We start from the raw sequence: 26,084 nt of genomic DNA, 5'->3' as shown, positions 1-26,084 counted from the left end.
ACCCTCGTTGGTCATGGGAAGCTGAGTGTCGGTGTCGCCGGGAAGGCAGATCAGGGATTCGAGCTTTGCCAGCTCGTCATCGTCCGCTGGCCCCCATATCGTGGGCGATTGCGACGAGGCTTTTGATGATGATTCCATCAAAAAATCTACGAATTGCATTGAGTACAACCGGACGGTTCAAGGTCCCGGCCTCAGCACCTCCCACGAAGCCCCGAATCTCGCTTATTGCAGACATCCGGATGCAATGATAGAGTTCGCGCGTATGAACCACGCTAGACAATGAGTTTCTCAGGGGATGATACACTGGTTGGAGGTCTTGAGAGCCGCCGATGCCGCCCCCAAGTCGACCCCCAAGGGCCGAAAGCGTAAGGCTGACCCAATAGATCAACCGACGCTACCTCCGCCGAATAAGCGCCAAAAGGGTGGTCCACGCTAACTCGAAAGTCAGACAGCGCCCGTCCCAACACGAACCCCCATCCTGGCAGGTTGCGGAAACAACTCCTTCGTAACAGAGTATTGGTCAAAATTAAAGGGGAAGCCCTCTACAGAAGAAGAGCCAGTTGATAGCTCGGAATACGACGATGTAGAGGAGGGAGCTATGTCTTCGCGTTCCCGAGACTTGCAAGACCGTGGACACGACGGTAGCGATAGCGGGCAAGAGGATGAGGCTGAAGGCACGCACCGCAGCGAACGGCCGCCAACAGATGTCACGGTGGCCAACAGGTTGATCATAACAGGCATCATGCAATCGTCACAGCCTCACAAGGTGCAGCTAGTAGCAAGCTTCCCAACAACACGTATCATCATGCTGGTACCCTACCGAGCAGCTAGAAGTACATAGAGTGATACATTCTGTTTACAGACCTCTACCACCTTGAATAAAGCACAGTACATGTATAACACAAGGTAATGTTATAGGTTAGCAGGCGGGGAAGATAGGTGCACGTAATTAGCGTATTTACTACGTATTGCAGATAATATAGAGTTAGACTAAGATAAGAATATAGCTTAAAGAGCGTATAATAAGTATAACGCACTCTATAGGCAAGTTAGCTATACGCCCGAGTTGCCTACCTGTGCTAAGACTCTACTAAAACTACAACTGCGCACAACAGTGTAGAACTGTACAAAACTATAATTAGAAATTATAATAGACTATTCTACTTAGAATCTAATACTATATCTTACTTATATATACGTGAATTATAATTAGCCTTACTATAGCGTTTACAGCGTCTTTGTAATAGTGTACTTACTTTAATATTTAAGAGGCTACGCCGTATTAAGCAGACTGCTCTAGTTACATAACGTACAACTTAGCGCCGACTAAAGCAGTAAAGCACAAGGCCTACAAGGAGCGAGTCGTACGCGTAAGAAGAACCTTTCTTCTCTTATCTTTCTTCTTCTCTATATAGAACAAATGCATACTCGTTAGCAGGCCTCTTTCCGCCTATAACACTAGAGTCTAGTTGCATTTCTCTACATGCTAGCCTACTCATCGACAATCTGCACGATAACCTTTCCAATATGCTTCTGATCCCATAAATACTTATAGGCCTCTCGAGCATGTTCTAGTTTGAAGAGCCTCTTGTCTAAGGCGGGATGAATATCATTTTGCTCAATAGCACGGTTCATTTCCTCAAACTGGCGTCTTGACCCAACAGTCACCCCCCGCACAGTGCAGAGGCCGAGGACGGTTTCAAGAAAGGTTGGTGCCTGGCTCATTTCTTCCCCCGAGGCATACGAGGCAACCGAGCCTACCATCGAGATGACGCCCATGGTCTTCAAGGCAGTGAGCGCCTACCAATCAGGCGAGTGAATCAGCTTCTGCTTTACAAGCACAGCATTGCACGGATTGGACAGAGGGCTTACCTGTCTGGCTGATACTGGCCCGCCAACCTCGACTACGAGGTCGACTCCGTCTTTGTTGGGCGTCAAGCTCTTGGCGAGCGCGCCCCAGTTTGGATTCTCTCTGTAGTTGAGCACGTGGTCCGCACCAAGCTCCCTGAGACGTTGAGCTTTCTCATCCGACGACGTCGTCGCAATGACTTTGGCCCCTGCGGCTTTGGCAAACTTGGACAGCATTAGCTCCAAGACTCTCATGCTAAGATGTGATGGTTAACTACCATGATAGCAAAGGTGCTGACACCGCCTGTACCCTCGGTAAGAACCGTGTCTCCAGGTCTAAGCGCCCGGCCTTCATCAGGATAGAGAGCACTCCAGGCCGTTAGTGCAGCGCACGGCAGTGACGCTGCCTCCGCCAAACTCAAATTTGTCGGGGCGCGGACAAGACCCTGCTCCGAGAACGCGCCATACTCTCGAAGAGTGCCATCGAGAGCACCGCCCAGAGAGCTATGGAGATAGCTGGTGTCGAAAGGCCCCGCAAGGTGATCCTGGTGAAACAATCCCGTGACTCGATCGCCGACTTGGAAGCGGCTCACGTGAGATCCAACGGCAGCAACGATGCCAGCTCCATCGGCCACTGGTACTGCGCCATCTTTGGCTGGAAAGGGATACTGGCCCTGGGGATGTTGTTAGCGGGAGGAAGCCGAAAGCCACCAAGAGGCGTGGCCGGAATGCAAGCTTGAGTCACGGCCGCTAGAACTGCGAAGTTGGAGCGTACCTTGGCAATTATTAAGTCGCGGAAGTTAATCGACGCAGCGTGGACTAGTAGACTTCAATCAGCTATGGCAGAGATAGAGGGGCATACTGCTGCTCATACAGCGAACCAAGACCTCCCGGTCGCCGATAGACGGAACAGGAGCGTCCGGCTGGAACTCGAGGGAGCCGAAACCGTTGCTGCCGCGAATTACCCACTGTTTCTGTGTCTGGGGGCCCATAGTGTCTTGATGGATAGAGGGTGAGGGTTCATGTGCTGGAAGATTGTCAGCTTAATGAAGATTGAAAAAAAGAACTGCTAACTCAAATGATCAGGTTCAAGGTCGAGGGCTGGTATAAACGTTGTCCATTCTAGGTGCTTGGCGCCAGGTATTGCATTTGTAAGAATTTGCGGTTGATTACTCTACGATGGTACCGGTAGGCCTCGGGAGACGTTGTTCAGCAGCGGGGAGCAGATCCGGATGCAACTCGTTTCCGCATCCGACCGAGACCCTAGTCCTTCCTCCAGTTAGAAAATCAAGAATAAGATCGCCATCGAGAAGAAAATGTTGGATATTATTTGCCTTGGCAGCGATGCGCGATACCATACACTATAGAAGAACGAGCGATAGAAGCCCACGATTACGCAATGATGCAGAACAGCCTTGGGGATGGCTTTTTTCGACCTGTCCATCTCAGGCCGAATAGCGAGTGACATAATAGCGTTTAAGATAAGCTAAGCTAGAAGCGTAGCGTAGGTGCAGCTAATTGCATAGCCTTAAGTGTAGCAAACGGTCGCTACCGTTGGCGCTAGTGGGAAGGTATCCTCAGGGGCCTATCCAGGCGCAGGGTGCGGGAAATGCGAAGAGCTGACGTCCCCGTACATGGATGCCAGTGGCCGGCCCCGCCCTGGCATGATGCCGCGCCGACCTCGGATGGTACACAGATGCAAGAATTGAAGCCAGATGTCGTATGAAAAATAACAGATTGTCGCCAGCTACGAAATCATGTGACACTGCTCAGGTTTCAGTGTGAGGGTACTCGCAATGATCACATAATCTCGTCCACAAGACGGAACTCGCTACGAACGTCAACCGAATCTTGTTAGATGCTTAGCCTCATACAGCGTACTTACGTCAGTGATACTTCTTGATGGAAACTACCACATTGAAATTACCACTCGAACAACCTGAACAGAAACCTGATGATGGAAACTAAGTACTGATGAAACGAACGAATTTTCACGTCTCAACGCAAGGTACAGACCAAATTTTGTGTCTACAGGTTTCTCACGCGTCCGGTCCCGACTTCTGCAGTACTTCAGCATCATGTAACACCAGTGCATACCTTGATCTTAGCAGATCCGAAAGGTCCTGATGGGGATATCAACCTTAAAGGTGAAGAGCGTAGACTGTCAGCAACGTGCTTGGCGCAACGAACATGGAGAGCCTAATTGAGATTCACTGCACATACAAGACGTGAAAAAGGCTGAAGAGAGCTTTCTAATCCGTGAAACTCGCTGCGTATGTGATGGGTGATAAAGAACTTCCTTGATAGACACATTCGGTTTTACGAAATCACTCCACCTCCTGTCCGTTTCCAACCGTCATTTCCAACCACCGTTTCCAACCAAGCTTGTACTTCTAACATAGTCAGAGAGGCTCCATATCATACGTTGGAATTGCCAAAGAGGCCCCCATATAAGTCTTCCCAGTTGGATCTGAAGATACCTGTCTCGCGCCCATCGTCTATGATATAGAACTTCTTCGATCGCACGGCCTTAGGCAATATTGTCTCTTTGTATACGCTTATAGACGGCAGCATAGTTTCCAACCATGCTTTTACCTCCATCTTGGCCTTGAAGACTGCCACTAGTCCGTTGGTATAGCTAGCAAAGTACCTCCGAAAGTTTTGGAGATTGCCCTCGTAGATACCTGTCTCTTGGCTACTGACCATCGCAAAGTACCCCGGTCGTCGCTCGAATCTGTTGGAGTAGATAGGCTCCCTCACTAAGAGATGTAGGCTACGTAGCACGCCTTCAATGATGACAAAGGTGTATGGTTGTGGGGATGGCACGTCGTAGTGCCAGCCGTCGTGAGGCCATATCGAATCGTCCCCACTATAGTGACTAGAAGATCTCGCTTACGGAATGGGTGTGGGCCCCAATGGTCTTCTTGTAGTGGACATGGTGTATAGTTGCTTTCTTTGCTCAGTATCACGCACAGCGACCGAAGGTTTCATAGAGTGACGACTTACAGTGCTAAAACTATTGGGTGGTACAAGCAGAATGCCCGTGGTGTCACTCAGCGATTATGGTGTTATGGTCGAAGACGCAAAGATGCAAAGTCGAGGACAGTGTTCAGTTGTGTGTAGTACGGAAGCTAGTACATACGTAGGTAGTCGCTCGGGCCGTCCATGGATTTCAGCTACTTCGCCGCTTATGCCAAGCGGCTCTCCGGATTTACAACGTACGCACTAAGACTACGTGCAAACTATATTAAGCAGCGGCAGAGATGGTGAGAAATAGCAAGAAATACATGAGAAGAATTAGGTACATGCGAGTTGAATGCAATGATGCTCGTGAATTTCATCGCTAATCGTCTAAACCTTGCACTACATGTCTCCCCATGCAAACACATATGAACTTTTCTTGGCTAACAATACTGTTGTGAGATTTTTAAAGCACCGTTCGCTGATGGAAGAAGGACAGGAAAGACAACCACCATGCAGGGGTATAAAACTACCATAGATGCATATGCTTTTACACGAATGAAAGGAGAACAAGAACATAGGCAGTGACAAACGCTCCTCGGCTAACATCCGGGTGTGAGGCTCAGAGTGATAAGAGATATAGGTTCATAGGGCAGCAGCTCAGGTATCCGCGCATGATCACGGTCATGGACGAGGGGTAGACTTGGTCTTCTTGTTGCGCCTCATGGGCATCATCCGTCCACCCTGCGCGATCTGGCCGTTGCCGTTGCTGCGCGACATTGAGCAAGCAGGTCGGTCGTCTTCGGATGACATGGACGCCATGGCGAAAGAGTCGGTATTGTGTCCGTAGTAAAGCAACATGCCAGAGCGCATCTTCTTGACGCCAAGGATACCGATGGCGCCTGCGGAGTTGCTGTGCTTGACACTTGGGTGACCTAGCATGGAGTTAGTATATCGCACATGATAGCGACAAGAACTGTGTACCCATGAATTCGTTCTCGATCATCGCCTTGAGAGCTTCGTCCTCGGTGACTTGAACATAGTCACCGCCACGGCTTTTCTTCACGCTCTGGTAGAGACGCTCGGCGCATACCGTAGCGGCCATAGTGGTTGCCATGTGCTCACCGGTTCCGCTTGTGACAGTCGCAACAGATGTCTGCTCGGGATCATCGGGGTCAACGGGGATGACTGCAGCACCCACGCCGACGAGAGCTGCTGGGCCCACGCGCCCTCGATACTTCATGCCAATGCCACCAGAAGATGCACCGCAAGCAATGTTTCCCCAGCTATCTATTGCGATAGCCCCAACAGTGTCGGTGATGTGATCTTCCTCGGGTTCATGGCGGCTCGAATTAGATGGCATCGGCGGTAGTGGCGCGGTCTCTTTGACGTGACTCAGAGGTGTCGATGCGGTAGCGAATTTAGAATTGACCGAGTTCTCGTCGGGAGTCTGTGGTAGACGAGGGTCGATACCATCACACTGAGAGCTCTCCATGGGGTTGCCCTTTGCTGTCTGCGCACTCGAATCAGAGTCAAACTCCTCCCCAGACCCATCCGCCCATGCTTTGCGGGGCTTTGGCGCGTAGGTTATGTCCTCCATCTGCGCATCTTCCATAATGCTCTCGTAGCCTGCATCGCGACGGTACTCTTTCAGGGCAGGGATCTGTTGCGTGCTGTTGACAAATGCATTGCGAGAAGCATCCGCAACAGTAGGTGGGCGTACGTCAGCAGATGACGAGGCTTGGTTGACCAGTTCGGGTGCACTAGTCTGCTCATCGCTGATCCAAGAGCTCGATGACTGCTCTGAAGGAGGAACTGAGGGGTCGGAAGATGCATTCTCAGCCTGGTCGTACATCACATCGTCTGAAAGCGGAGGTGACTGTGACTGTAGTAGGGATTTGTGGGTGCGTAGCAGATTTTGGGTGTGTTGTTCGCGCACGCGTTCGTGCGCTCGCTCATCTGCTGGTGCCACACTGTCTCTGATCTTCCAACAGGACGGGTGGGCGCCGCTCTTCCTGGACTTGCGCTCAGCAGACCTCAAGTCGGAACGCCATCGCATCCAGCGCTCTTTCGCGGCGGGAGAGATGAGTGCGTCGTGGGGTAGAATCGGCATACCCATCTCCACAGCAAATTCGGTGGCACCCTGCGACACCAGGAGGTTTGGAGGGACTCGACGCAGCGTAAGTGGACTCATCGTGTGGTCGTGAACCATTCGTGCTAGCGAGATAGGGTTCTTGATTTCTGTAACCATTGTCAGTACTGAGCCATAGCCTTTAGTTGCTAGACTTACGAGCGACAGCCCCGACAGCTCCGCTACGTCCGTAATGGTCGACCACGGAGGCATCGCACTCAACCACACCGTCCATTGCGAGGTTGCTTCCATAGCCAGCATTGGTGATTTCTCGATCTTCCAATGTCTTAATTGCAGCTTCAACGGCATCCAGCGCTGAGCCACCGTTCTTCAGAATCAACATGGCCAGCTGTGAGGCACTGCGCTTGTTAGCATGAGCGTAGGCGGGACATCCTAGAGAAGACACCAGAAAACTCACTCGTTACACGCTTCCAGATGTATCCTCTCGTTCTGGTGACTATGGTAGCCGGCGCCAGCATGAACATATATGCAGCATACATCATCGTTTGGCGGACTACGCGAGGCTTTGCGTGTGTGCGTATCAATATGATAAGCTCCGTCTATGGGTGCATAGTGACGACTAGGGACCGACATGCCTTTGTGAGTGGAAAAGCGTCGACAAAGGTCGCGGAAGCGCAGGCCGAACGTATCCAGTGCAATCCAGTGAGAGATGGCGGTTCTCAGATGAGGCTTGGTTGCAGTTCTGGGTCTGTACAGACGTGACGGGCGTTTGTTGCCGGGGCGGGGATGTTTGGCCGATTATTGCGATGATCCGGTGTCGCTCCAAAGTGGGCGGTAGCAGCAGACGGCTGTGAGGTTGACTGTGGAAACGGTCGTTAAGCGGTCATTCGAGACACGTGCAGGTGTAGGTTCGGGAGAGAAGATAGGTAATTCCAGGACAGACGAGGTGACTGAGGAGGGGAACAATGAGAAATTAATGGAGAGGATGAGCCGATGTAAAGGCGATGGTGACCTGTGGCGGCGGGGTGAGCAATGAGAGTGGGAGAGATGCTCGATGAGCGCTGTAGGGGCACAGTCAGTGGAGAGGAGGTTAGCAGCGATGTCAAAAATGAGCTTGCGATGGCTCTTTCCTCTGTGTATCAGCCTAAGCCATGTGGTTGCAGTATTTTGCGGTATGACACAGACTCTGTTGAAGCGGTAGGCACGGCAGATCAGGGAGGTAGGAGCGATCGTGTTGACGAAGTGAGCAAGTCCTTCCCCACTATTTCGTCTCACTCCGCTGCCAAGGGCGGAGCGGGGCGGTGCCTGATTCGACAACGTGCACCGACCGCCGTCGTCACCTCTTTGACGAAGCCACCTCGACACCCAGCCCACGCGCTTCTGCTCTTATACCAGGTACCACCTGAGCTGCGTTGCATATTCGTTTTTGTGCCAAGCAGCAGTAAAGATGGCGTCTCAAACCCCCGCCGTTGTCATGGACAAGTAAGCTACCCGCTGGCCATGGGCACCCACGTTGCGATCGAGTACTGACACTGGCTATAGCGGTACGGGATACTCGAAGCTCGGTACGCTGACCGATTCAATTCGTCGAGTTGACCACTAATAACAATTCCCCAGGCTTCGCCGGCAACGACTCTCCCTCCTTCGTCTTCCCCACTGCGATAGCTACCAAAGGCCCAACAGGCGGTAGCGGCGGATCAGGCTCTGGACGCCCAGCCGTTGCGAACAAGCCCTCATTCCTGACTGGTGGAGCTGGGCCAGGTGGGCATCTGTCTGGAAAGCGCGGTACCGAGGACCTCGACTTCTTCATCGGCGACGAAGCTCTGGCCGCAGCTGGAGGCGCGGGCTATGGCATCAACTACCCGATCAGGCATGGTCAGATAGACAACTGGGTATGGAGAGGCATGCAGATCGAGGGTAGGGTGTACTAATGGCATGCAGGACCTTATGGAACGCTTCTGGTCCAACTCGATATTCAAGTACCTGAGAGTGGAGCCTGAGGACCACCACTTCCTCCTCACCGAGCCCGTACGCTATCTTTCTACAATCGCTGGAGGATGGAGCTAACAAGGCATAGCCACTGAACCCTCCCGAGAACCGCGAAGCCACCGCCGAAATCATGTTCGAGTCGTTCAACGTCGCCGGTCTCTACATTGCCGTACAAGCTGTGCTCGCCCTGGCCGCGTCATGGACTAGCTCCAAGGTGCAGGACCGATCCCTCACCGGAACTGTCATCGACTCCGGAGCTGGTGTCACGCACGTTATCCCCGTTGCTGAAGGCTACGTCATCGGTTCCTCAATCAAGAGTGTCCCCATCGCCGGTCGCGACATCACCAACTTCGTACAATCGCTCCTCCGAGAACGCGGTGAACCCGACTCCTCCCTCCAGACTGCCGAGCGCATCAAGGAGGAATACTGCTACGTATGCCCTGATATTGTCAAGGAGTTCGCCCGCTTCGACCGCGAGTCAGACGACCGATTCAAGAAGCACACCGTCAACTATCCCAACGGCAAGACCACATCCGTCGATGTCGGCTACGAACGTTTCCTCGCGCCCGAGATCTTCTTCAACCCCGAGATCTACTCCTCCGACTTCCTCACCCCGCTACCTACCATTGTCGACACCGTCATCCAATCCTCTCCCATCGATGTACGCAGAGGGCTTTATAAGAACATTGTGCTTTCGGGTGGATCAACACTATACAAGGACTTTGGCCGACGCCTGCAGCGCGATATCAGGCACATGGTCGACGCAAGGATCAAGGCTTCGGAAGCGAAGAGCGGAGGAGCAAAGAGTGGTGGTCTGGACGTACAAGTCATCACGCACAAGAGGCAAAGACACGGCCCATGGTTCGGTGGTAGCTTGCTCGGTCAGACACCAGAGTTCAAGAGCTACTGCCACACCAAGGCGGAATACGACGAGATTGGTCCCAGCATTGTCCGAAGATTCGCGCTGCTGGGTGGTCCAGGAAGCACATAAGCGACGAGATATCGTAGGGAATGTGTGTAGATGTTGGCATGGCTTATTGAGCGAGCACGAGATGACAGCAAAACATTTGACAATGAGAAGACAATCAACACATCAGATCGATATGCCTTTGATCGCTCACTAACCATACTAAAAAGAAACCGTGATCAACCTCATGACTCCACGTCCTTAACACCCTTTCCCCCACCGCCCTTCCTCCTCAACACAGCAACCCCCTCCACATGCCCCGTCTGCGGGAAAAAGTCAAAGCCCCTCAAACTCTCAATCTCATAGCACCCCTCTCCCTTCCCAAAACCCCCATCCACACCCGCCATCCCGCCAACCAAGACCCCCACATCCCTCGCCTGCGTATGCACATTACAACTCACATACACCACTCTCGCAGGGCCATACTGCACCAGCTGTCTCAGAAAAGACTCATCGCAGCCCTTCCGCGGCGGATCCAGCATAACGACCGTCTCCTCCGCGGGCGACTTGATAGAAGCGAACAACCTCGCCGCATCCGCCGCGATAAACCGCGTAGAAGATTCCGGCAAGTTGTTCAACTTTGCGTTCGTACTTGCAGACTCGATGCTGCTGGATGAAATGTCGATTCCAAGCGATGATTTGAATAGCGCGGAGAGCGTGATGGTGAAGAGACCGGAACCAGAGTATGCGTCGATGAGATGGGTGATCTTGTGGTCTTGGCCGGGTGAAGGCAAAATGTTCTCGCGTATGTACTGTGTGAACACAGGGAGGATGGAGTTGTTGTTCTGGAAGAAGGAACCGGCTGGATTCACGAATTGGAATTCGTCGGAGATGTATTCTGTGGATTTGGCGTTGGGGTCTGTTATGCAGATTTTGCGGTGGATGTGCGTGCCTCGGTCTTCAATCACGGCGTCGGCGTCTGTTTCTTTGGTGGCGTCGTAATCGGTCTTGGGGATACGGGTGGTGGATTCGCGGAGGAGGAGCGTGGCTCCTTTGTGGTAGGTGGATATGGTGTCTGCGACGCGTTTGCGCTCGCGCTTGTTGCCGGCGCGCACGGCGTCTGTGCCGATGGGACAGTCTTCTATGTCGATTGTGCTGCGGGTTCCTTTTTTCATGAAGCCGATGGGTGGCACTTCCTTAAAGGTGCGCTTTATGCCGTTGCGGCCGTCGCTGCGGCGGGCGTCGGGTGGGCCGTCGAAGTGGGGGGTTAGCTTTGTGCGGTAGCCGTATTGCAATGGCGATCCGATCGTGTCGCCGATGGTGGGAATGAGCTCTGGTGGAAGGTTGGAGAAGTTCTTGTAGGCTTTCTCGACGATGGTCTTCTTGTGCGCGAGTTGGGTGTCGTAAGGTAGCATTTGGAATTGGCAGCCGGAACAGCTGGCGAAGTAGGGGCACTTTACTAGAGAGTCATCGCGCTGGGATGAGGGCGTGATCACGTTGACAAAGTCGGCCATGGAGTACTTTTCTTTCTCAAAGTGCTTGTGTGGTCGTGCTGTCACGATATCTCCTGGTGCGCTGAAGGGTACGACATAGACCTGGTCCGAATCTGAACCTTTTTGGAAACCGAGACCATCTCCAGTGGAAGAGATTTCTTTGATTTCAACCTCGATCTCCTTGAACTTTTCTGCCAATGTTGTCGAAATTTCCTTTCCTTCTCTTTCTATATTGAGGCTCTTGATTAGCGCAGTAACATCCTGCAATAAGACCTCCTCATTGGTTCCGTTGGTTTTTAGAATCTTGCTCTGCTCAGCATGTCCATTCTTCATGCGCTTGTTCTTGAATCTGTAATTGCCTCGTGGTCCTTCCTCGCTCCGTAGAGGCGTCTCGGCATATCTTTTCGCGCCGTTGCTCTCAACAGGCGCGACATTGTCCGCTGACGAAGCCATTCTGTATCTAGCAATCTGGGTATATCGGCTACTGACCAGCAGTGTCCGGAGCGGTCGAGTAAGAATCCGAGAGTACATGCAGTAAATCGTGAAATTGGAGAAAAGAGAAAGTTAGGTTAGTCACTGGGATAGAGAGACGGCGATTGGCTGGAGGGATTACTGCCATCCCGCTTAGTCACGCTGAACTTTCCGAACTTCACTTTGACCATCACGACGCCGCGCAGGCCACCCGCTATTACCGCCGCCCCGCGCTCAATTGGCCCTCACCCGGAGGTCCAAGGCCAACAATGAGCGTCTGCCGCCCCGCAAGATGTCTCTTCACCAAAGCAGCATCGACGACGCTTCCTAAACCGCCTCCGCAACGCACTTTCCACGCTTCCGCAGCAAGGCCAGCCCGCAAGAGGAGACCGCATTACCCGTCAATAAAGGCCGATGACCTCAAGCTCCTCAACCAGGCCGCCGAAGCAGAGTACCCCAAGTACGACACCTCGGAGACGACGCTGCTCGAGAAAAAGTACACACCCTCGCAAATCGCCGCCATCAAAGCCGCCGAGTCTACAATCGACGCCCGAGATGTCCTCACCCAGGGCCAGCGAAGAACAGATCCATGGCGTATGAACTACGAAGACGATCTGGCGCAAGTCGACCCAGTTACAGACCGACCAGAGCGCCTAACAGGCGACGACATCGAAGGCCCAAAAACCTTCCGCATCGCCAACGAAGTCGAGCGCGACGAGAACATAACCCGCATCGCCACTGAGAATCTCGCAAAGATGTACCCGGACGGCATACCAGAAGACGACGAGAATCTACAAAAAGCCATGGACGCAGCCGTCACCCAAGCCACCCTCGACCCCCGCGCAACCTACACATCCAAGAACCCCGCCGCCCTCCAAGCCCTAGGCGACGAGCGCCACTCGGTCATCGCACCCGACCTCCCCCGCGTCGAAAACCGCATGGTCCGTCAGACCCGGCGTCTCTCGACCGAAGAAGAAGAGGACCCACGGCAGAAGCGCCTACTGCAATACCTCGGCTGGGACAAGCAGAAGCTGCGCCAGATCCGCGTCAAGACACTAGTTACGCACTTCGTTACCAATCAGACTCGCATGGGCAAGATAAGAAGTATGTACTACCTGACCATTGCGGGTAACCAAGACGGCCTCCTCGGCGTCGGAGAAGGCAAATCCGTAGAACCGGACGAAGGCCGTAAGCAGAGCGTCATGAGCGCCATACGAAACATGCGCCCTGTCCCTCGTTACGAGAACAGAACCACATTTGGCGATCTGGAGAAGAAGGTCGGTGCGACGAAGGTCCAGATCTTTGCGAGACCGCCTGGTAAGTCATTATCCTCGTTATCCTAGACTTCTTCGTAAACTACCTTTTGCAAACATGCCGGCTGACTATGAGCAGGTTTCGGGCTCCGCGTCCAACATCTCATTTTCGAACTCGCACGCGCAGCGGGTCTTCAGGATTTGTCTGCCAAGACACCGCGGTCGAGGAATAAAATGAACGTTATCAAGGCGACGTGGGAGGCGCTTACGCAGCAGAGGTTACCGGATGAGATTGCGAGGGCGAGGGGGAAGAAGTTGGTGGATGTGAGGAAGGTTTACTATGGAGGAAGCATACATTAGTCTATATACGTTGGTGTATGGATGGCTATATGACTGTTGTTGGGCTCCTGCATGTGAAGAGGGTGGATAGAGTAGAGATGTATCATAGGCATGGCATGGTATGAGGTGGAAATGCTCATGTAGAGCTTGTGTAGATATTTTGTATCATATCATGTTATCTTGCATACCATCTTCTCTGTTTCGCTCGCTGTATCGAAGTATGTGTTTACATTGCTGTTCTAGTGGGGTATCATAATCGTCAAACGCTCTCATTCCTTCCCCTTCCCACCTCTTTATCCCTTCCTCCACCCCCTCCCATCCCTTCCCTCCCATCCCTTTCCCACACCTCCCTCTCTCCCCCTCCCCACTACTACCCACTACTACCCCCGACTACTCATCCTCCATCAACCCCCCCGTCTCCCCCTCGCCCTCCCCATCCCCGCCCTCAGTATCAATCTGCTGATTCAAAACAATACTATACACACTCGCCTTGAGCAGCGTAAACACCAAACTTGTTTTCCTTTCTAAACCGCGGAGGCCATCGAGGATCGCGGCGCTGGGGTTGTTGGAGAGCGTTAGGAGGAGGGATGATAACTTGGTGTGGTGTTAGTGAGGAAGTTTGGAGGTTTGGGAGGAGGGGGTGGATGGATAGAGGGGGGTGGATAGAGGGGAACGGAGGGAAGGTGCGTGTGGGTATGTAGACAAGATGGGTGGACTAACATTATTCAAATTCCCCAATAACCTCGCATATTCATCCAAGACCTCTTGTTCAAGCGGACTGAGACTTTCTTCTCCTTCCGACATTTGCGAGGCGCCGAAGTTTTGTTCTGCGCTGGATGCTGGTGCGGGTTCTGAGGCCATGGTCTGCTTTCCTCCTTTCCTCCTTTTTGTTTGTGTGCAATTGGTATAGAACTGGGGTGGTTGTGTGGATGGATAGGTAGATAGGTAGGTAGGTAGCTGGTGTTATATCTATATCCACGCGTGGATATGAGAGACGGCGAGCGAGCGTGGGAGATCAGGTAGCGGCGGGGTGAAGATGGTTTGCGCTGGATGCGCGATCGTGCGTGGATTGGATTGGATTCTGCTGTGTAGCTTGCTCGAGAATGGATCCCGGTATACGATCTCCGACTTCGACGTCGTGTGGGCTGGGCGTGCCGATGTTATTCAAGGTACTTGCGTAGCGTCCGTCCTTGTTTCGTCGCGTTGTTTGACAGGAAACAAGGGTTCTCGCGAATCGTTGTCGCGTCTTCCCCGCAAACTCCGCGTTGGCCCATGCGTTTCTTACCCTCGACCACTCCATCATAACCTACGGGTGCTCAACCAGAAGTTTCGAAACATAACAAGACATCATGTTAATTTCACTGATTACATCACACAGCACAGTTAGCATCTCAAAGATATCTTTCTCATTGCTTCTGCTACGCCCTCCCAGTACCATCCATCCCTCGACCCTCGACCCATCGACCACCACCATCCTCATCTTCCCTGTCCAAGCTGCCTCCGCTCTCAGACTAGCTAGACGACACTGGACCAGCATAATCCACAACCATGTTCACAACAAAAAAATATAGACAACGCCCGAGAGATTTTACAGCACACGAAGAATGCTGATTGGTAAGAGAGAAGAAAAACGAGCTCGAGAGAGAGAGAGATCCCTGCGCGATCAAGAAACGAAGAAAGCTAGAATGAACTCCCTGAAACGCCGCTGTGATAAGGAAGCAACGCATTTGTCTATGATCCGTCGCAACAAATGAGTGGAGTCAAAAGGACGACTTTCGATATACGAGGTCCTCCGGTAAGTGATGAATACAGTGCGCGTGTTTGTCATACGAAATTATCCCCTGGTTTATCGTTGTGAGTTGGTCTGTGTGAGGTGAAGATGCGACGAGTGTTGATCTTCATGGTGGTGGTCGTCTCCGTCGTGGTGCAGAGTAACGCTGTTGAACTCCTCAAACGGATCTGCCAACTCGCCCATCGGCGTGGCGAGACCAGAGTCTAGCGGGACGCCCTTGACTCTCGCGGCGCCAATGTCAACACTCTGGGATTCCTTAACATTCCGGAAGTTGGGTGTCTCGACACCTTGGCCTTGATGAGGGACGATCGGTGGCTTCATGTGCCGGAGTAGGGCCCATGACGTCGTCTTGAAGAAAGGTGCGGTCTTGATGTCGGAAGCGCCGGCACGGGATCCAAGTCGCCTAGTCTCGTCCTTGATCAATAGCTTGCGAATGATGGCCTTGCAGAGACTATAGTTGTTAGCACAGAAAGCACACCAGGTGTGATTTACAACTTACTTTGACACTTGCGGCGCACCAGAACCCTCGGGGAAGGGCACTTCATCTCGAAGAATGTTGGCAAACGTCGCGTTGCGGTTCTTGCCCTTGAAAGGCGTAGTTCCGTACAACATCTCGTAGATCAATATGCCAAGGGTCCACCAATCGACCGCACTCGTATGTCCACAGCCCTTGATGACTTCTGGCGCAATGTATTCCTCGGTTCCGACAAACGAGTTGGTTCGGAAATTGTTTATGCATGATTTCGTGTCGATGGTTGGTAGGTTGTTCGAGGAAGTACCGCTTCGGCCGCTGAGGATCATGGTCGGGCGGCCGCCGGGCTCCGACTGTTTCGACAGATCGAAGTCTGACAACATGATGTGACCAGACTGGTGAAGGAGGATGTCTAAGGTTGTTAGTACAGGGATGCGTAGAGCGCGAGATTTAACATACTCTCTGGCTTCAAGTCTCGGTAGATGAAGCCCATCAAGTGGAGGTATTCCAACGCAGCCGTGACTTCAGCTGCATAGAATCGCGCAGCATCTTCGTCAACACACTTGTTCGGTCGTGTTTGAAGCGCGCGGAAGAACTCACCACCACTGCAGTATTCCATGCAGAGGTAGAGGTGGTCTTCGGACTGGAAAGAGTGGTAGAGAGTAACAATAAAGGGGTGGTTGCTGGTCGCCAGGATTTCCTGCTCAGCCAATGCGCGCTTGATCTTGTTTCGCTTGATCATCTCCTTTTTGCTCAACACTGAAATTGTTAGCGCATGTTGTCTGAATTGTAGATGCGATTCACACACCCTTCATAGCATATAGTCTGCTGGACTTCTTCTCCCGCACCAAGTAAACCTTTCCGACATCGCCCTTGCCGATCAACTTGATCTTGTCGAAGCTACCCGGTCCAACCTCGACGTTGCGGACCTTGATGGAATTCGAGCTGTAGGTTCTCCTGAAAGCCACAGACTGTCGGATTTGGCCTGCCGAGGGTATGGGTTTGCCAGCTTCTATGGGTAGCAGGTGAGTCGGATCCTGGGTATTCGTCTCGACCATGCTCAGGGTCGACGAGTTGGGGTGGTGTAATACAGGCTGCTTGCCGAGTTCTGCAGTCTGTGGCCTATCAGTATTCTTTCCCGAAGAAAAGAGACCTTGGGCATTGGGTGCGGAAGCCACCCTTCGTAGTTTCCTAGCCAATTCCTCTTTCCCAGCTGTTGTGGCGTGATCGTCGGTAGTCGCTGCGCCATTTACTTGCGTCTTGGGCATTGCGGGGGTGTCTGGGGGTGATGGAGGCACGCTGCCTGCATTGTGATGACGCAGCGCGGGCGGTCCCTGGTGGGCAAAGTACGGGTTTGCGTGCGCGGTCGGCGACACGCTGTCATCCAGGGGGTTGCCTTCGCTGGCGACGGTCTGGGAGCGATTGCGCGAGATGTGGGGAATGAATCTCGATTGGCGGAACCCCGACTTTTCGTTCTTGGAGTTTGTGCTGCCATCGTCGGAAGACTTGTTGGCGTCGTTGCTGCTGTTGATGCGGAAAAAGTTCTTGATGCGCTGCGAGACCTGGCCGTCCTTTGGATTGACTGACTTGTTCGTGGACAGCGCCTTGCCCGAGAAGGTGCGTTTCTCCGTCTTTTCGGCCATGGTGGAGTGGCTGGATGTGGACGAGTTGAAGAGCTGCGTCATAGCAGTTACACAGGGCCGGTGGGCGAGTGCAGCGGGCGACTCTGGGGTCTTGGGCGGAAGCTGGGCGGGTGCAGGGAGACGGTGTTTGCGCAGTTGCACGATCAATGGGCCATGTCACTTTGGGTGAGGGCAATGTCCAGGGTCGCGGTGCGTGTGGCTGGGGCGGCTCGCTGAAAGAATGGCTCCGTCACGAAGGCGCAGGCGATGGGAGGGGGGAGTGCGCGTGAATGGTGTTGGCGGCGCTGCAGAGACAAGCAGGGAGGAGTCGGGAGCAGGAAGCGAGGAGTAGTGGTGGTGTAGTAGGGCCAGCCAGCAGGTTGGGAAGGAAGGAAGCCAGAGCCGTGCCGGCGACAAGTACGGACTGCGGCGAATGATGGCGGAGGCCAAGTGGGACCGCCCTAATCCCTGTCTACCTAGGGAAGCCGCGTGCGAAGCCACCTAGCCTCACTCCAGCCAGCCAGCCAAACTGACACCGCATCCATCACCAATCACTCAGCCACCACTCAAACATCAAAACATGGGTTTGCAATGCTTGGAAATCCAGATCCTGTGACAATTGCGCCTTGGTGTTGTGATGATTCCTACCCGTCATCCGAACCCTGTGCCGCGCTCCCAGCCAAGAACGCGCACCCATCTAACCGTTCTAGCACCGTGCCTCTTTTCCCCACGACCGCAGCTGTCGATAAATCACGCTATTTCCCGATTTATCAGCAACGCGCAAAGCATAACGGCACGTCATCGCACCAAACACGGCTGTGCGACTCCGAGACATATGCATCCATCGTGATTCTTGAATTGACCCAATGTAAATGAATGCCACCAGCCTGCTATACTCGCACACACACACATGCTTAACGGAGCTGTACATCGGATGCTGGTAATGGGCGACGCGCATGTTTCCGCTATTTCGTCCACTGCCTCGGACGCCAATCTGTTCTAGAACCATTTCTTGTTTCGACGTAGCGTGGCTTTCGGACCCTATCCGTCACTCCGACACATCGGCCGTGCGCGATTCATCTCGTCAGCTCATTCCGACCAGATGTCTGCAAAGAGGGGACACGGAATACAAGACACGCTTTCATTATTATTATCATTATTCTACTACGCAACGGATGACTATACTGACTACCTATTCATACAATGGCTGAAGTTATACGCAAGATGCTGACGGAAAGGAGATAAGACGTGGATGGCTGGCCAGATGACTCGTCTCCGCCCATGACACGTCCCTTGCCGTGTTCTGCCAGCCCACCAATGTCAAAAGAAATATTGGAGGAAGACTGTCGGAGATATGCGTGGGCTGCAGTAATTATTGCTGTGCCGCAGAGGAAAGTTGTTCAAGGAAGTTCGTGGACGTGGAAAATGTTGCCGTTAAGAGAAGATGTCGGACGTGTCGCCCACTCGATGAGGGTGATGTAATCCTCGGCCGAATCCAAGGATACTTTCTGCTACAGAGAAGAGAGTCAAGAGGGTGTATCATACCAAGACCTAACGACTCCGAAGACGTATCCAACCAGCGTACCAGGCTGTCTGACGCGGACAACGACGACAACGCACAATGAGCAATCAGATGCGCGAGTTCCTACGATGCGCCTCTATCTCATCGATCTCGGTCCTCTTGAGTTGCTGAAAGCGCTGTCGCCACTTGTCTGAACGTTTCTGCCTCTCGTCGGGAGACATGGTTCGAGGGTCGTCCTTCTTGCTGCGTCGGAACTTGTTCGTCACCTGCTCGAGCTTGGCCTTTGCAGGCGAATGCTCTCCGGACTTCTTGGGGGAGCTCGGTGGATTGGCGGGTGAAGATGCTGCGGTACCACGCTCGATATCCGATGCTTTTGCGGGGGAAGATGGCGCCTTCTGCTTGCCTTTGCTGCTGGATACCCCGAAGCAGCTTGCGTTGCTCTCCTCGTACTCCACAGACATGGGCGCTTCAGTAGAGCGACTGTCTACCGCAACAGACGAACGACGCTCCTCAAGGTGTGTGTCGTTGATCATCTCCGACAAGTCGTCCATGGCGCCATCGAGCCCCGACAAGCGCTGATTGGCAAAGTGTCGAGGAGCAGGCGCGCCGTAGCCGCCAATCTCGCTCGGACTCAACTCCTTGGGCGTCAGGTAGAAGCGTTGCATGTTCAGTGAGGTGGTGTAGCTGCGATTCTGGATCTGATTGCCGAAAGACTGGTTGGACATGCCGCCGTTTGGCATAGTGTCTACTCGGGACGCGATACCTTTGTCCTGCATGCCCCTGCTCGCATCATCCTCGATGCTTGGAAATACCTGTCGATATCCAGACGTCATCCTCTGAGGGAACATCACCGGAGGGTTCAGATACTGCGCGGCAGAGGCGACACGATTGGGGATTTGCATGGCTTCGTTGCGAACCATGTACCGAACGGGAACATCCTTAACGTTTCCTTGCTGGCCATACCCTGAGTCGCGGCGCATATCATCTGGTATACTACCCTTCGCTGATCGAACGTTCTCCTGGGCCCCGTTGGCGTTGTTGTGGTTAAAAGTCATCTCGACAGCAGCGTCGTGAGGTAGGGACCCAGCAACAAGCCCTCGAAGCGAAGGCGTCCCGGAATCAGTACCACGTCGATACTCAGCTTGACGCTTCTTCGACTCGTCTGTAAGGAAGTGCAGAAGACCCTGGATGTAGCCTTGTAGAACCTCGGGGCTGTCAGGAATGCCAACGTGGTCGTAGCCGGCCTGGTAGCCTTCCTGGTATGTAGACGGGACATTTGTTACAGGCTTGCCATTGAAAGGCCAGTTCTCGTCGGTGCCGGTGCGTTGACTGGAGCTGGTTCGCGGCGCCATGTTGCTGCTAGAAGCGGAGATTGACATAGTAGGGCCCATTGTAGGAGCGTGGTCGATCATAGTGGATTGAGAGTGCTCCGAAAGGCCTTGACGTATGGAAGGCAGAGAAGGTTGTTTACCAAATGCCTCAGGCCACGAGGTGAGCTTGGGTGCAGGATCGTTAGTCCTGGAACGGCCAGAGTCGCCTTCGTTCCATGGACTAGCTGGCCAGTGTTTCTCGGGTGTAGAGGGTACTGCAGTGTTCTCATTTGACGACTGCTCAGTCTCCTTGATCTGTGGCGCTACTCGTGTTGAGGAATGCTCATGCGTGTTTGTAGGGAAGAAGTCCATGGTGTCAACGCTAGACAGACTATGCTTCTGCGAAGACATCCGGCGGTCATGCTTGCCAGCCACTGGCATTTGCTGTCCTCGCCAAGGAGAGCGCTTCTCTGGTGACGGAGTGGGCGGAACAGTGCCTTGGGTGGTACTAGTCTTTATGACAGGCTCGTATGTAGGACTCTTCGGGTTTAGAGCAGATCCCTTCTTGACTTCCTCGGGAGGCGGTGGCTTGATTTCAATAGCTCGAGAGCGGCGGCTGGCGGATCCTGGAGGAGAACGAGGCGGGTTTGTCGCGGTCGGAACAAAAGGTGGTGGCTCCGCAGAGAAGGCGGACAGCGGGCCAAAAGGCTGAGGTTGGGCTTGATAAACCGGCATGGGCGGATACGGCGCCGCGAAGGGGTACATGGGAGGAGCAAACGGTTGCTGAAATTGCGGTCCGAAAGGCGGCATAGCTGCTGAGCCTGCATTCGCGCCGGAGAAGGCGCCATGTTGAGTGGTGCTGTTGTCTGACTCGACCGCCGTTATCTGCTTTCGAAGTGCGTCGAGCTCGACGATGAGGCAACGCTTCTTCTCGATCATACTCGCGCGCCATGCCTCGCTCTGCTGGCCTGCTTGCAGTACCTCAGTCTGCTCTACAGTGCGGAGCTCCTGCTTCTTGAGAGCTTGTTGCGTCTTGAGAGTCGCGAGGTCCAAGCCAACAAACGGCGTATGGGTGTTGGAGCGCGATGGCCCGAACGCGGCTCCCGATGGAGCTTCATGAGTGGTCATGGTAGACGGATCTGGCATCTGCTTGCCTATGGGATCCATAGCAGCGGGGCCGGCGGGAGGCATCGTAGGGTTTGTTGCGTTGACTGCTGGCAGTGCGAACATGCGATCGCCAACGAAGATGACAGGTTGACCTCCGACGACTTCAATGCGAGCGGTGTTGTTGGGGTTCTGGTGAGCTGGTGCTTGCATGACGTTGCCTGGTGCGACGCGCAGTGATGGTTGTGGTGGTCTGTAAGTAGCGTCTCCGTATCGGGACGTGCCGAGCGGTGGAAGGTCGCTAGGGACTATACGGCCACCTGCAGTGACTCGTATACCGGGTGGGCTGCCGTGTTCTTTGAGAAGCTTTTCCGCCTTGCCGCGCTTGATTGACGGCGTGGGTGATGGCCGTTTGTGAGGTCCGAAAGGAACAAGATTGGCTGGAGTGGGTACACGCAAGCTTCTGTTTGATGCTCTGCTGGGCAGATTCGCCGATGCGGACGCTGACGGGCGAAGGACGTGTTCTAAAGAGAAGCGCAATTAGTTACTGCTCGTTGTGTAGCAGTAGCAGGAAGAAAGGAAGGCTACGAGCCTAGCGATAGAAGAGTGTGATAGAGTCGGTCGGGTGTAGTGTGAGTAGGGTAAGGAAATACAAGACGCGTCGAGTATGATGTTCCTCGATAGGAAAGGTGAACGGTGAAAAGTGAAAGGGTGAGGAGGATAGGCCCGGCACTGACCTCTGATCACATCCTCATCAGGAAACTTCTCAATCGACACAGCTGATTCCGACACCGAGTCGCGAAGTGCGAGCAGTTCGTCCACTCTGTATGCGAACGACATCATGGCCGGTCCGTCACCCTATAGGTGTACCGAAGGCAACGAGCCGTGGACCTGATTGAGCCGTTGGTATTACGGGGCCAATGAGATGTCGAGCCGGAGAAACGAAGAAGACTGAGATGGTGTGATGCGAATATCCTGTCGCCGTTAGTGCCGGTTCCCGACCCCACATACTGCTGTGATGATGCATGCTCGTGTGGTAGAGGATATGTAAGACAACGACGTACCTCAAAGCTGATTGATGGGAGCCAATGTGAACAAGCGAGTGACAGCTATCCAAAAAGCGGAAGCGCAGCAATGCGAAGGAAGAAAAGGCGGAACAAGAAGATGGAACCAAAACAAGTGTGTGTTGAGGAGTGGACGAAGGACGGTGTTGGGTAGGTTGTTATAGCCCGCATCCTGTCGCGACTTCTTGTCGGATAGCCGATCGGAGCTGGCTATTGAGGAAAGAGATGACCAAAAGACGTTGTAGGAAGGGTTGGAGAGAAGCATCGTGAGATATGTAGAAGTGGGGATGCGGACAAGCGCGGCCGCCAGGTGAGGCAGAAGAGGAAAGAGCGGTCGACACACCTCGGTGCTGGGCTCCGGCGTGATCAAGTGCGATAGTGACATCATGGTACACAGTATAAGGGGAAGGAAGACTTGGAATTGAGACGTCTCAGAGCTTTTTGAAAGACGGGTGTACTCACGATATTCTTTATGAGCAGACTCTCATGGACACAGACACTTTGCGTTCCTAGACTCCTGCATACTTCCTGTGAAACTCCTAGACGCCTTCGCTATGCTTTATGCTATATCAGATACGCTGTGTCGAACTGCCCTTTCCCCTACAGATGCTGTGGTGCTACTATATGTATGTCCATAGTATGATCTACCTCCTACGAGTAGCCCTCGCACTGGGAGGGGGCGCCGACTCGAAAGCATCATCAGACTCAATCTCATCATCACTCTGCACACATGTTAGCAAACGTAAACCCATCATCAAGTATCATCTTCACTTACCGGCTCCTGCACAGCCTTCTTTCCTCTCGAAGCAGCAGGTCGCGTGGGCTGACTGCGTTGCGTGAGCGGCTGCGAGAAGTTCAGCTTCGTCTGAGTCGCCGGCGCCTTCACTCTCGCAGTAGTAGTCTTCTTGGCCGGTGACTTGGCTCGCGTAGGGACTTTTGTTGTCTTCGCTGCAGGTTTCCTTGCGGGAGCTTTCTTCTTTTGCGAAGCTACGAAGAGGTCTTCGGCACTGTCATCGTCTTCTTCCTCTTCGGGTACTTCCTCGTCATCATCGTCGTCGATCATGATTACGTCATCGTCGTCTTCGTCGGACTCTTCTTCTTCTACGACCTTCTTCTTGCCTCGCCCGCCCCTGGCCGCAGGTGCGGCCTTCTTAGGAGCTGCTGCCTTCTTACTAGCCACAGCCGGCTTGCGGGTTGTGCCAGCTGCCTTGCCGCGTCCGCGGGTGGCAGCTTTCTTTGTCGGTATGGACGCTAAGCTCTCCTCATCGTCTTTCTCGCCTTCGTTATCAGACCTAATGATAGCGGCTGGCTGATCGACCCAGGACCCATCGAAGTCGCTATCCCATCCAGCTGGCTTGGGCTTGACCTTGGACTTGCGGGTCTTCTTCAACTGTCCTGAGGCGAACATGTCTTCTAGTTGTTCTCGGTACTCCGCCATCTCCTTGACGATCTCCTCTTCTTCAACGTCATTGGCATCCATGAGGTGCTTGAGCTGAGTGCTGAGACTCTCTTTCACAAACTGCTCCATGGCGTGCTTGTCGTCTTTGTCTACAAACTGCGACACTGCGTCTCCGAAGGAATTCTGTGGTAAGATCGTCAAAGTCTGAGCCGTAAGAAACTCCTTCACCAGCTTGTCGACCTTGACTGAGTCAATCGAGATCTCCGCAAGTATCTCCGCATCCGGCTCCTCGGCATTATTCTTCAACGCCCGGTTTGTTGCCTTCTTCTTCCGATGAAACTGTACTATGTCGTTGATGTTGGCGACCTTGCCCATGAACCGATTCGAGATGCGCTGCGGATTTTCACAGTGGAACTCGCCTCCTTGTGGAGCTGTGTATTCGACACGAAGCCGAACAAGCGGTTTCGGAGGGTCGTCGTCATCTTCTTGTCGATCCTCCTGTAGTTCAAGCCAATCCCTCTTCGCTTCTTCGATTAGCTCCTCGATGACCTGGTTCAGATACTGGGTGATCTTTGCACGGTTATCGCTGACGCGCCAAAGTTCCTTCTCCTTGATCTCCCTCTCTTCCGCAAGTACGATTTCTCTCATGATGAAAGGTCGCACAGACTTGAGGCGGATGTTCTCAGTTGTGAATTCCTTGCCGGTGACGCTCAGAATGCAGACATGCTTGGGGACCGCTTCTCCAGGCATGAGTGAGGTAGCAACGGAGGATCCAGGCTGCATGACATGGAAACCCATCTCGGGGTTGTATCGCGGGTCAATCAGACATTCGTGTTCGTGGCCCCACACGACAAGGTCCATGAAATCGGGTAGGAAGTTCTCAGGAAGGTAGCTGGTAGGTGTATGCGCGTGGTGGTTTTGATGTACACTCATGAGGTTGAACCACTCGTCCTTTTGCGTACCAGGTTGAAAGAATTTGACATTACCGTCTCGCCAGGTATGGAACAACCGCTCGTCGCGAACATTGCTGAGACCGTAGAGAGCAAGCTTTGTGCTACCCTTTTGGAGCAGCACCGGCTTCACATTGATCTTATCGACTTCTGGGGTACGACCGAAATAGTTGACAAAGCCAGACGCCTGTAGTAGATCGAGCGGGGAGAATGAGCCTTCGCCTGACGGGTCATCGTGGTTGCCGTGAATGGCAAATACGGGTATAGCGATATTGATATCTTCGTCTTCGTAGTTGACGTGGTCAAACATGCCTCCGAAGTTCTCGCTCGCATCGCTCAGCATCTCCAGTTCGCATGGCTTCTCTCCGAGACAATTCATACGTAGCGAGCGCATGACCTGGTACATGGACTTCCTCGACGGTTTGTTCTCATGAAAAAGGTCTCCCGCATGCAGTACCATGTCCACATCGTGCTCTTTCGCTAAGCACATCACCTCGTGGAATGTTCTCCAACTGTCGTCTTTTCGCTCAGCGTCGCGCTCGTTGTATCCGACATGGCTGTCTGTGGCGACGAGTATCCGGATGGTGTCTGCGCCTGTATCGTCCATTAGCATATGCTTCCCGTCTCATCTCAGGCTCGCTTGTACCTCGCTGCTGACCGTGTGCTCGTGGCGGCATGGTGGGCGGTTGATTGACTGGAAGAGACAAAGATTTCTCGACTGGCGATGCTGGCAGAGGCAATTCTGTGACTCAAAGTTCCCCTGGGGCACTGCAGATGTCTGTTCTCAGCAAACACGCCACTGCAGGCCAGAGCATCGCGAGCAATCACTCACCATTCGCGACGCGCTTCCGCCTAAGCCAAGCCCTTAGCGTCCCCCGCGCTCTCACGTGCATCCTGAAGCCATCGGAACCCGTCGAAAACATTCGCCGACCTCATCATTCACGCATAACGTCGCAATGTTTCCCACACGGGCGCTCTGCGCTCGATCGGTCTGGAAAGGTGAGATGCCGTCTTGCGATGTTCGTCTGTCAATGACTAGCGATCTAACTTTTTCACAGGCCCTAATATCGTCCCGTAAGCCACCACTATCAAGCCCTGCGAAATGCGCCCTAATCATCTCGAAGCCTCCCGATAGCACAGAAGAAGGCGGGTGAACGAATGCCACCGATCAAGACACAAGCGCGCTCCGCTACCATATTACCCAACTTCGTCGGCCTCAAGTTCCAGATACACAATGGGAAGAGCTACCTGGATATCACCATCACGGAGGATATGGTAGGACGAAAGCTTGGGGAATTTGCGCCGTATGTCTGCTACAATCACTGGCTTTGTTGAAGGGCATGAGCAACGGAGTGCTGACTTTGAATCCAGGACACGGAAGCAATTCATGTACAAGCAGACTAAGAACAAATGAGCAATGGAGCGCATGTGCATCAAATGGGAGTTTGGGTATCATTTTGGTTTATCTAGAAGCCATTCTGTACTGCTATTGTACA

The 26,084-nt window shown here is 53.3% G+C and overlaps 9 protein-coding genes across 9 annotated transcripts; 3 read left to right on the top strand and 6 right to left on the bottom strand.

Moving 5' to 3' along the window:
* Positions 1 to 1,491: 1,491 nt before the first annotated feature.
* J4E90_006286 (uncharacterized protein) lies at positions 1,492 to 2,103 on the bottom strand (the record flags this gene model as incomplete). Its single annotated transcript, XM_051435833.1, has 2 exons — positions 1,492 to 1,800; positions 1,873 to 2,103. 2 exons carry the CDS (start codon positions 2,101 to 2,103, stop codon positions 1,492 to 1,494), a joined length of 540 nt encoding a protein of 179 aa, XP_051290691.1.
* Positions 2,104 to 5,493: 3,390 nt separating this feature from the next.
* Positions 5,494 to 7,534, bottom strand: J4E90_006285 (uncharacterized protein; the record flags this gene model as incomplete). The annotated part of the gene is made up of 5 exons (XM_051435832.1): positions 5,494 to 5,744; positions 5,794 to 7,050; positions 7,100 to 7,299; positions 7,359 to 7,390; positions 7,439 to 7,534. The coding sequence occupies 5 exons, from the start codon at positions 7,532 to 7,534 to the stop codon at positions 5,494 to 5,496; spliced, it is 1,836 nt and encodes a 611-aa protein (XP_051290690.1).
* An 814-nt stretch (positions 7,535 to 8,348) lies between these two features.
* On the top strand, positions 8,349 to 9,881 carry ARP3 (Arp2/3 complex subunit, actin nucleation center; the record flags this gene model as incomplete). The annotated part of the gene is made up of 5 exons (XM_051435831.1): positions 8,349 to 8,383; positions 8,444 to 8,466; positions 8,519 to 8,793; positions 8,843 to 8,929; positions 8,979 to 9,881. 5 exons carry the CDS (start codon positions 8,349 to 8,351, stop codon positions 9,879 to 9,881), a joined length of 1,323 nt encoding a protein of 440 aa, XP_051290689.1.
* Positions 9,882 to 10,042: 161 nt separating this feature from the next.
* On the bottom strand, positions 10,043 to 11,821 carry J4E90_006283 (uncharacterized protein; the record flags this gene model as incomplete). The annotated part of the gene is made up of 1 exon (XM_051435830.1): positions 10,043 to 11,821. One exon carries the CDS (start codon positions 11,819 to 11,821, stop codon positions 10,043 to 10,045), a length of 1,779 nt encoding a protein of 592 aa, XP_051290688.1.
* A 209-nt stretch (positions 11,822 to 12,030) lies between these two features.
* On the top strand, positions 12,031 to 13,374 carry J4E90_006282 (uncharacterized protein; the record flags this gene model as incomplete). The annotated part of the gene is made up of 2 exons (XM_051435829.1): positions 12,031 to 13,078; positions 13,154 to 13,374. 2 exons carry the CDS (start codon positions 12,031 to 12,033, stop codon positions 13,372 to 13,374), a joined length of 1,269 nt encoding a protein of 422 aa, XP_051290687.1.
* Positions 13,375 to 15,199: 1,825 nt separating this feature from the next.
* NRC2 (serine/threonine protein kinase, AGC) lies at positions 15,200 to 17,260 on the bottom strand (the record flags this gene model as incomplete). The annotated part of the gene is made up of 4 exons (XM_051435828.1): positions 15,200 to 15,596; positions 15,645 to 16,029; positions 16,077 to 16,376; positions 16,426 to 17,260. 4 exons carry the CDS (start codon positions 17,258 to 17,260, stop codon positions 15,200 to 15,202), a joined length of 1,917 nt encoding a protein of 638 aa, XP_051290686.1.
* Positions 17,261 to 18,868: 1,608 nt separating this feature from the next.
* J4E90_006280 (uncharacterized protein) lies at positions 18,869 to 22,015 on the bottom strand (the record flags this gene model as incomplete). Its single annotated transcript, XM_051435827.1, has 2 exons — positions 18,869 to 21,638; positions 22,011 to 22,015. The coding sequence occupies 2 exons, from the start codon at positions 22,013 to 22,015 to the stop codon at positions 18,869 to 18,871; spliced, it is 2,775 nt and encodes a 924-aa protein (XP_051290685.1).
* Positions 22,016 to 22,883: 868 nt separating this feature from the next.
* On the bottom strand, positions 22,884 to 25,265 carry J4E90_006279 (uncharacterized protein; the record flags this gene model as incomplete). Its single annotated transcript, XM_051435826.1, has 3 exons — positions 22,884 to 22,961; positions 23,015 to 25,182; positions 25,235 to 25,265. 3 exons carry the CDS (start codon positions 25,263 to 25,265, stop codon positions 22,884 to 22,886), a joined length of 2,277 nt encoding a protein of 758 aa, XP_051290684.1.
* Positions 25,266 to 25,544: 279 nt separating this feature from the next.
* RSM19 (mitochondrial ribosomal small subunit component) lies at positions 25,545 to 26,002 on the top strand (the record flags this gene model as incomplete). The annotated part of the gene is made up of 4 exons (XM_051435825.1): positions 25,545 to 25,587; positions 25,647 to 25,662; positions 25,713 to 25,892; positions 25,960 to 26,002. 4 exons carry the CDS (start codon positions 25,545 to 25,547, stop codon positions 26,000 to 26,002), a joined length of 282 nt encoding a protein of 93 aa, XP_051290683.1.
* Positions 26,003 to 26,084: the final 82 nt, after the last annotated feature.

Source organism: Alternaria incomplexa (assembly GCF_024043165.1).
Source record: "Alternaria incomplexa strain BMP 0042 chromosome Unknown scaffold_8, whole genome shotgun sequence".
In the NCBI taxonomy this organism is placed as follows: domain Eukaryota; kingdom Fungi; phylum Ascomycota; class Dothideomycetes; order Pleosporales; family Pleosporaceae; genus Alternaria; species Alternaria incomplexa.
This window is presented reverse-complemented; position numbering and strand designations above follow the sequence as displayed.